Genomic DNA, 9,048 nt, shown 5'->3' with positions numbered 1-9,048 from the left:
TGTGTGCACATGATGCAAATTGAGAGTGCTATATCAATAATTGGGAACACGTGAGACTTCATCTTGAGTCTTGCACACACAGGCACATTAAATATGCATTTTAGTTCTATTATTAGCATCGACGACGTCCTACATATAACCAAATAAAACATGTATTGACTTCCAATAAAGAAATCAAGAAAAGGTGGTGACAATGGAGATTAGTGGAAGAGTAATTGACTAGAGAACTAGGGTTCTTACTCCTCTTCAGTGTTAATTTTCTGTATTTTACGAGAAAGAAATAGAAGACAGCCTGCCTATTTGCCATAACATTAGGTCAATCTAGATTTAATTTGTATTTGTTTTCTTATTTTCCTGTAAGTTTTTTTGTTCTGTTAACCTGTTCTTACTGTTAATACGAAAAGAGAAAATATTATTTGTAAAGCTCAACAATTAGAGACGATTTTAAAATCACCTTCCAGAAGTTTTTCATGTCACAATCAAAGCTACATAATCTTAGTTGTCAACCACTTTTTGTAACTGTATTTTAACAAATTATCAAATTTGGACCACAATATTTGTTGATATTTTTCCTTTTCTCTAATGAAAATGTGATGTATTTTCAATATATATGTGGAAATAAATGAATCATCTATTAGTTCTCAAATTATAAGATTTAGGCCGTTTATAAGCATCCAAACGCTTAGAAAATGCCATATATTAAAATGGTGGCATATTATGAAGGCACTTAGAAAAAAATTCATTCTCAAAAGTCTTCTCCATTTTTACTTAAACACTTTTTCTTCATAAAATCAAAACACAATTTATGGTTCAAATTTTATATAACATTTTTAATAAATGGCATTAAAATCATGTGTTAACATGATTTTAATAGTTGTATGCCATGTGTTAACATGTAATTAAAATCATGTCAATCATTAAAATTTTTTTTTTTTTAACATCCATCACATGTGATGTGATGTGAGTACAAAATGAATTTCTAAATTCCATTAAATCCAAAGGTTATATTTTTAAAGTAAAAATTGTCCTTACATTATCTTACTTTACACTTTATTAAAAATAAAATCATTAGAAAGAAGCTTCAATTTCTTCTTTGTTTTACTCAGAAAAGAAAAAGAAATTGGCGTTGGTGTTGGTGTTGGTGGGGGCATTTCTCAGTTAAGAAAGGTAGGAACTTGGGGCCTGGGATTGGTAATTGAGGTCCCATAAAAGCATAGCTGGCAAGAGCTGGCTCTTTAGGCCCAGCTTCCCATACCTCTCTCTCTCTCTCTCTCTCTCGCTCCCTGTGCCTGTATCTCTCCAAGTGTGCGTGAGTTTGAGGGCAATAACATGTTATTCTGAAAATAGGGTCTTGTAGCTACTGAAGAAACCAGGCTAAGGGCTGAAAAAGAGAGAAAAAATGAGTGCTTCAAGGTTCATAAAGTGCGTCACAGTCGGTGACGGTGCGGTCGGCAAGACTTGCATGCTCATCTCCTACACTAGCAACACTTTCCCTACGGTTAGTCTCAGTTCCGTTTCTGTTTGGTCCCTGAGAAAATGTGGGAAACTTGAAAAAAAAAAAACAAAATCTTTACTTTTTCTTTATCTTTTTGGTTCTTTGTTGCTTGGGTTCTGGTAATTTGGTGCTAGATTCTTGTATAAAAATGCTTGCTTCACTTGGGGTGGTTTGATGGGCTCTTTTTGGGTCTTTATAGTGTTTTCTTGGCTCTGTTCTTTAAACTTTCATTTGGGTTTTGAGGAACTTGGGAAATGAGATGAAAAAAGATTTCAACTTCGATGCTACTTTTGTGTTCTGAATGAGTGATTTAGGCTTTGTTTGGTCGGTCAATTTGTTCTCATATATGATTCTTGGAGAAATGCTTTCTGAACTGAGTGGAGAACTAGAAAAGATTTTGGTTTATGGGGTTTCGTTTGTTAACTCTCTATCTGGTCCTTGAGAGTTGAGAGAAAATGAGGGAGAGGAAGGATGTGAAACTTTGAAATCTTTGTGTTGAGTTAAATTGGATTCTTTGATTGTATCTTTCTGTTTGAATTGCGCAACTAAAAGCTTTATGGTAGACCATCGTGGAAGTGAGATGCTTTTGTATATTGGGTTTTATAGTTATTACTGAGCAAACCGAGTTTTAGGACGAGTACTTTGACTTTGGTATCTTCCCTTAACCCCTAGTTGTTGCTCTCTAGGAATATAAGGAACAGAAAAGAAAGTGTAATTCTGAATCACATATTTTACATGAACTTTGAATCTTTGATTCCGTTTCTTAATCTTTTCGATTTCTGTTTGAGTTGACCAGGATGGGCTTTAGCTTGTTTAATTTGGGAATTCGACTGTTCATTCTTAATCTTAAAGAAAGCTATTTTGCTTTCATAGGATTGGTTTTTGTGGGTTTTACTTTCCCCGGGTCTATTCATCCCTTCATTGGTTTCTCATTCCGGGGTAAATGAAACCTTAACGAACCCACATAGTTGTATGATTTGTGATATTAAGATGTGTAGATGCATGACTTTTTGCTTTCCCTCAGAACTTTTCTTATATAAAGTTCTAGTTGCCATCGTTATTGTAATAATGATTCTCCATTTATACCTTTTTCTCTTTTCTTTTTTAACGTTATTCTGTTGGTGAGTGAGAATGGTTTTCAAGTGGGTTGATTGTAACTTTCTGCTTTCATGTACAATGTGTTGGGGAACAGGATTATGTGCCAACTGTTTTTGACAATTTCAGCGCCAATGTGGTTGTGGATGGAAGCACTGTAAATTTAGGTTTGTGGGATACTGCTGGTAAGTTCATGACCTATAGTTTTTCCTCGAATTTTCAAGAGTTTCTTGTCATGGGTCTGATGTTTTAGATTTGTGGGACAGGTCAGGAAGATTATAATAGATTAAGACCCTTGAGCTATCGTGGGGCAGATGTCTTCCTGCTTGCATTTTCTCTCATAAGCAAGGCCAGTTATGAAAATATTGCAAAGAAAGTAAGAGTGGTGTTAACTGCATGGGTACTTTTTTTTTTTTTTTTTTCCTCACCCTTTTTCTTTCTAATGATCTCTGATAAATTCTTTGTGCTTTTCTTTTTTGATGTTCAGTGGATTCCTGAATTGAGGCATTATGCACCTGGTGTTCCAATTGTACTTGTTGGAACGAAACTTGGTCAGATTCTTTACCTCTCCATTTTCCTTTTTGTTATTATAATGTATTTATTTATATGTGTTGCTTATAAATTTTGAAGTTGGTGTTTCTTCTCTATTTCCACTCTCTTTTATACATTTTTTGAAAGGGCGACTCTCCTAATGAATTTTTATTCTCATTCTTGTGTTGGGGCTCATTCCTGTTGCTTCTGTTGGAGATTGAAATCCTCTCCTAGTACAGCTTATGTAACAACCACTTCTTAACCCCCCGCGGGCCCCGCGGCAGTTGCTTGTTATGAGTTCTTAAAAGTTCTCTGCTTGTGTACATTAGAAACGTATGATACATCTTTGGCTCAATGATTTATAGTTTGTGAACTTGAGCTAAGCTTTGGGCCAAAACAAGTGCCTAATAGGAATACTGCTTGATAAATCTGCTTGATTCTGGTTGTTGTTGGGGTTCCCTAGTGTTTTCTAAATGCTTCTATAACAGAACGGAAGATTACCATGATTAAATGGGACGTCTGAAGGTTATAGTTTCCCAATCTTTTCCAATGTGTTACCTGCAAAATCTCGAGAAAATCATGTATGTTTTCAGCTGGTAACCTATTTACCTCGTGATATATTAGGATTCAAGATATGATTCAACCAGTTCTTGATAAGCCATAGTTAACTCCCACTAGCTTGCTTCAACTTATAGATAAGTAACTCCCACTATCTCTCTATTTCAGACACACACATGCATGCATGGATCATTGGATACCAGATTTTGTCTTATGGACAAGATGGTCTGTTTTACTGACACTGAATGTTGGTCAACTAAGATGCCTGTTGTGGAAAACTTGCCAGTTATCATATCTATTTTGTTTGATTACCACTTCTTTATTGTTTCTACATAAAAGTTTTGATATGAAACTGAAGTTAAGCTATAATTACCTTCGAAGCTATCATTATGATGTTATTAGATTATGTATATTGTGAGTTTCCCGTAGTACATTCTTGTATTATTTTGGAGTAGCTGTAACATGCCCAATTGATTACATTTGTCTTATTCATGCTTGCCTCTCCCCAAGCCACCCCCCAAAAAAATAACTACCAAAGCCAAAAAAAGAAAAAAAGAAAAAAGAAAACAAAAACGAAAAACATACCAAAAGAAAGTGACTGTGGGCCTATAATTTTTCATAACAAGTAAATTTGCTTTTTGCAGATCTTCGGGATGATAAACAGTTCGTTACAGATCACCCTGGTGCGGTTCCCATCACAACAGCCCAGGTATATGCTTCTGGTTTCCTGTGTTGGTATGTATTTGGTATCATGATCATGGCATCAGCCCATGTGGTATAAAGATGTAATTTTTTTTTTCCCATCTTTTTGAAGGGAGAGGAACTTAGAAAGCTTATTGGGGCCCCGATTTACATTGAATGTAGTTCAAAAACGCAGCAGGTATGTAATTTTTCATGTCATTTTAAACTTTGAGATGGAAAGTATGTCATAGCCTCGTTATTGACAGGATCTGTTTTCTATTGTGTACAGAATGTGAAAGCTGTTTTTGATGCGGCCATAAAGGTGGTTCTCCAGCCACCAAATCAGAAGAAGAAGAAGAAGAGAACCAGACAAAAGGGCTGCTCCATATTGTGATTGTGAAAAGAAAGAATCATTCCTGGAGGATATCGTCACCGATTAGCCATATAGGCCATTAGTCTCTTACAGTCGATATATCTCTTACAATTGCCTTAAAAGGAAGAAGCAAGCTTTGGTTTAGTCTCAACTGACAGAACTAGGAAGAGCTCATTTTAAGCATCAAGCTGTCTGTGTTGTCACTTTCTTGGCTGTATGCTGATCCGTATATTAATGATTCACATTTCTTGGTGAAAATGCCCAAGTCTTCTGTTTCTCTGGGCTAGATTTAGCTTTCTTGTCGACTCTATAAAAAGCTACACTGTTTCCTCGTGTACACATGCTGTTATCCATGTTACGTGACCTCATTTAATACACTTTTAAGAAGCTTTTTGTATGTGTATCTTGTTTTGCATTGAATCCCATATTAGATATAACCATTTCAACCGGCTGAGTTAGCCTGAACCTTGTTTTCATCTGAGGTTTATTCCAGCGTTCATATATTTAAATATATTAAAGTTAACCCTCTATATATATTGAACTCCTATCTTTTGAAGTGACCCTTGAGGAAAAATAAAACCAAGAATATGATGGGGGGCTATCAACATCTTCATGGTGGACAGAATATTTCCTTTTTGAAGGATTTGTAAAACAAAACTTGTGGTGATTTGTCAACTTCAGCACAGCCCCAGATTCTCATAATTCATGAATGAACTGTTTGAGCTAAGCACGAATATCTTTTCTTTTGGGACGTCGGTTGTATTTGACTGGCTAGCTGCAAATAGCAGCAACTTTCTAAGAAATATGATTGAGATGCGAGTCCCCAAGGATCTTTCACCGAAATTTCAGCCATCGAATAAAAGTGAGTCTTTCCTAGTTGCCTTTCCAATTAGAATCCATGGTTTCTTTCTTTGTCAAAGTGGTTTTTCTTATTGCCAACAAGGTCACTTTCAGCACTCGTTTTAGTTTCCATAAAGAGTCTTAAATGTGAGATTAATTGATTCTACCTCTTATTTATCTTATACACAGGTAGGGAGAAAGTAAGACCTGTAAAGTTATGCTTGACAGCAGGTTGTTGAAAGAGAAGAAGGATCGGTGACAGCAAGCAATTTAAAGCAAAATGGGAAATCAAATCGATATAGCAAGTTTGATTTTTCTTCTTTCTTCTAGAACACTCCCAGGATTCTTTGCTTGCAACTTTTGTTTTTTCTGGAATTGATACTGTGCCCACTTTCATCAGCCCTAAAAGATTCATGGACATCTTCATTTCCACCTCTCCCCCATTAAATACACCCTCTCTCACCTTCCCTTCAGCAGTGTGCTCATAGATTGTTTTCCTTCTTTTGCAGACCTATTCTCTCTCTTGAATACTTTGAATACTCCATATAAGAAATTATAATTCTGAAATTGCTTGAATGGCATCAAAGAGAATACTGAAGGAGCTCAAGGACTTGCAGAGAGATCCACCAACTTCATGCAGTGCAGGTTAGAGAAACTAAAGAAACTGGAAATGGGATTTAATCACAACAGCTAGTTTTGTTCTTGAATAAGAGATTGTGATTGCATAAACTAATAAAGTAAAAAGATTGTGAGTAACCCCCAAGGGGTTGGCCCAAGTGGTAAGGGCCTTGGTTTTGGTGACATTTTCATCATGTCTAAGGTTCGAATTCCTTTAGGTACAAACAATTCTTTGGGGCAGCCGAAGTATTATTCGATCCGTGTGAAAGGGGTGCTTTACACGGATCCAAGGTTTACCCGATTAGGGAGAGTATATAAAGTTGCCCTGCTTGGAGGAGTTCTTCGTCATTAAAAAAAAAAAAAAAAAAAAGATTGTGACTGCTGATGGTTCATTTTCAGGTCCTGTGGCTGAGGATATGTTCCACTGGCAAGCAACCATCATTGGTCCAAATGACAGTCCCTATGCTGGTGGTGTTTTCCTTGTGACAATCCATTTCCCACCTGATTATCCTTTCAAACCCCCAAAGGTATGCAGCAAAGTTCACTAATATCCTATTTTGCATCTAATTGCTGCATTTCAAGGTTGATATGTTCCTCTCAAAAGTCATTGCTTTCTATCATGGTTACAATTCTTAAAATCTTAATCATAGCTTTGAAAAAGAAAAGGTTGTGATATTCTCCTTTATAAATATGCTTTGCAGGTTGCCTTCAGAACCAAGGTGTTCCATCCAAATATAAACAGTAATGGGAATATATGCTTGGACATACTCAAGGAACAATGGAGCCCTGCACTCACCATATCCAAGGTGATGTATTGACTCTTAAAAAAAAAACTGAAATCCATCTATTTTGATTTTTCATAGCATTTGAAAGCAATAGTCCATCCTAAGAAGTGCATCACAAACAAGCGAAATAACAATCCAATTTCTCTCAATATGTCCCTCAAAAAATCCGTTTCGTGCGGATTCTTCCCCCTTTTTATTTGTCTAAACATGATATTGAAATATATAGATCCTATGGAAAGGAAAATTGAACTCATGCTATCAAAATGCAAAGCAATTAATAGTCATCATTTTTTTTTTTAGGATATTATTGATGTGTTCCCTTATGGTGTACTTTGCTCAATTTCTTCTTCATCTAAAATTGCTTGAACCAATAAGATTTAAAAGTATACTGATATATATAGGAGTGATTCTTGCAGGTTTTACTCTCCATATGTTCATTGCTTACTGACCCAAATCCTGATGATCCACTTGTTCCTGAGATTGCTCACATGTGCAAGGCAGATAAAATCAAATATGAGTCAACCGCTCGGAGCTGGACCCAAAAGTATGCAATGGGCTAGATCCTATATATATATGTCTATTATAAATTAAAGCACCTTCAATTCTCTATTCTTCCCGATCTTAAACCTTCCATTTTACTTAAAAATAAATAAATAAGCCTGCCATTTTGTCTGTCATGATGCCTTGTTGAGGTATAGGGATGGCCTGAGATAGGCTTTAACTTTGTAATTTGAGCATCTCTTTGCTTGGAATAAATGGGTGGGCAACTTTTGAGCTTATCTTTCAATCTCAATGAGGTTCTCTTGCTTTAAGATTACTGTAATAAATACTTATCAAAGAAAAGATTATTGTAATAAACAGACTTCAAATTCACCCTCATCCTTGTTCATCTTGGGCTATGTAGCACCACTATTGCAATAAAATAGTAAGAATTAAATAATAACAGGGGCTAAGGAGTATACCTCATGAAGACATGCAATCCCCTCATACTCCTAAGAGATTACACCAAACAATTACTAAAATTAACAAAGTTTCTTGATGGATCTCCCCACCATTGCAAGCAACCTTCACTTGTAGTATCAGACTTGAAAACTTCAGTAGCGATGTCTCTAGCACCGCTCTGTTAAAATATTTATTAAATTAATCATTTCTTAAAAGCAGATAAGTGGTGATTTAACATGGTATGAGAACAGAAGTCTTGATTTTAAACCTTAACTTTATAATCCACCTCTCATTTCAATTAAATATTTCACATGTTAGGACTCATCTATTGAAAGAAAGTTTGAGCCCACACGTGAAGCGAATGTTAAATATTTAAGTTTGATCTTTTAAAATAAGTGGTGATTTAACACATCCCACTCTCTGGATTGAAGCATAGGCCAGTTCCATTATCTCCTCAAAATGAGCTCAGATTGCGACAAGATAGGAGAGAGGGTAATCATTGGGATGGCCCAAAGAGGGTGGTTCGGTCACCAAAGTAGATGGTTTGGGTGTAGCCGAACCACTACCATAGCTAAAAAGGATGATTGGGCCACCCCCAAAAGTTAGCTTGGGCGCAGGTGGGCAACCATACCACCCTAACAGACAAAGGAGTGGTTCCGCCACTCCGGTGGCTTGCAAGTCACTTTTTTTCTCTCTTTCTCTCATGATCCAAGTCCAGATGAGAGCTATTGGACCCGGTGCCCATCCAAATCTACGAAGTTAGCTGATCACCATTGGTGCTTAAATCTTCCATAATTGACATGTTTCTATTCTCATCAGGACTCTTGATATCATATCATTATTCTTGCAAAGATTCATGAGGACTGTATAATCTCAATTAGTTTGTCATGGCCTTTTCAATGCCATGCTATCAATGACGTCTAATTGAGGTTGATATCATTGTCAAGGTGACAGATTTTAGTTTTGCAATGAAGATTGCTGTTTCGGACATTGAAGTGTTTCATTTGGTCTTTGGTTATCACTAACCACCTTAATATAATATTGGAACCTCATTACAATTTTCCTTTAGTTTATAAACAAAGCTTGGTTTTTGTTTTTGTGTTTTGTAAGAGTGTTTTGTGTTCGGATTA

General features: G+C 36.1%; 2 protein-coding genes across 2 annotated transcripts; both read left to right on the top strand.

The window, feature by feature from the left end:
• The first annotated feature begins 1,178 nt into the window (after positions 1-1,178).
• LOC132183797 (rac-like GTP-binding protein RAC1) lies at positions 1,179-5,130 on the top strand. The gene is made up of 7 exons (XM_059597226.1): positions 1,179-1,498; positions 2,688-2,775; positions 2,857-2,966; positions 3,078-3,141; positions 4,324-4,388; positions 4,494-4,559; positions 4,650-5,130. Exons 1-7 carry the CDS (start codon positions 1,400-1,402, stop codon positions 4,752-4,754), a joined length of 597 nt encoding a protein of 198 aa, XP_059453209.1. The 5' UTR covers positions 1,179-1,399; the 3' UTR covers positions 4,755-5,130.
• Positions 5,131-5,423: 293 nt separating this feature from the next.
• LOC132165155 (ubiquitin-conjugating enzyme E2 10-like) lies at positions 5,424-7,755 on the top strand. The gene is made up of 5 exons (XM_059575651.1): positions 5,424-5,595; positions 5,763-6,218; positions 6,591-6,718; positions 6,893-6,997; positions 7,393-7,755. The coding sequence occupies exons 2-5, from the start codon at positions 6,149-6,151 to the stop codon at positions 7,534-7,536; spliced, it is 447 nt and encodes a 148-aa protein (XP_059431634.1). The 5' UTR covers positions 5,424-5,595; positions 5,763-6,148; the 3' UTR covers positions 7,537-7,755.
• The last annotated feature ends 1,293 nt before the right edge of the window (positions 7,756-9,048 follow it).

Source organism: Corylus avellana, chromosome ca1 (genome assembly GCF_901000735.1).
Source record: "Corylus avellana chromosome ca1, CavTom2PMs-1.0".
In the NCBI taxonomy this organism is placed as follows: domain Eukaryota; kingdom Viridiplantae; phylum Streptophyta; class Magnoliopsida; order Fagales; family Betulaceae; genus Corylus; species Corylus avellana.
The sequence above is the reverse complement of the archived record's forward strand: the minus strand, read 5'-3'. Positions and strand labels throughout refer to the sequence as shown.

Bases quoted from the DNA above. Each gene is read 5' to 3' on its own strand.
- LOC132183797 (XM_059597226.1), top strand. From the start codon at position 1,400: ATGAGTGCTTCAAGGTTCATAAAGTGCGTCACAGTCGGTGACGGTGCG. The intron at 1,499-2,687 runs GTTAGTCTCAGT...GTTGGGGAACAG, and splicing joins CTAGCAACACTTTCCCTACG to GATTATGTGCCAACTGTTTT. The intron at 2,967-3,077 runs GTAAGAGTGGTG...TTTGATGTTCAG, and splicing joins ATGAAAATATTGCAAAGAAA to TGGATTCCTGAATTGAGGCA.
- LOC132165155 (XM_059575651.1), top strand. From the start codon at position 6,149: ATGGCATCAAAGAGAATACTGAAGGAGCTCAAGGACTTGCAGAGAGAT. The intron at 6,219-6,590 runs GTTAGAGAAACT...GTTCATTTTCAG, and splicing joins ACCAACTTCATGCAGTGCAG to GTCCTGTGGCTGAGGATATG. The intron at 6,719-6,892 runs GTATGCAGCAAA...TATGCTTTGCAG, and splicing joins ATCCTTTCAAACCCCCAAAG to GTTGCCTTCAGAACCAAGGT.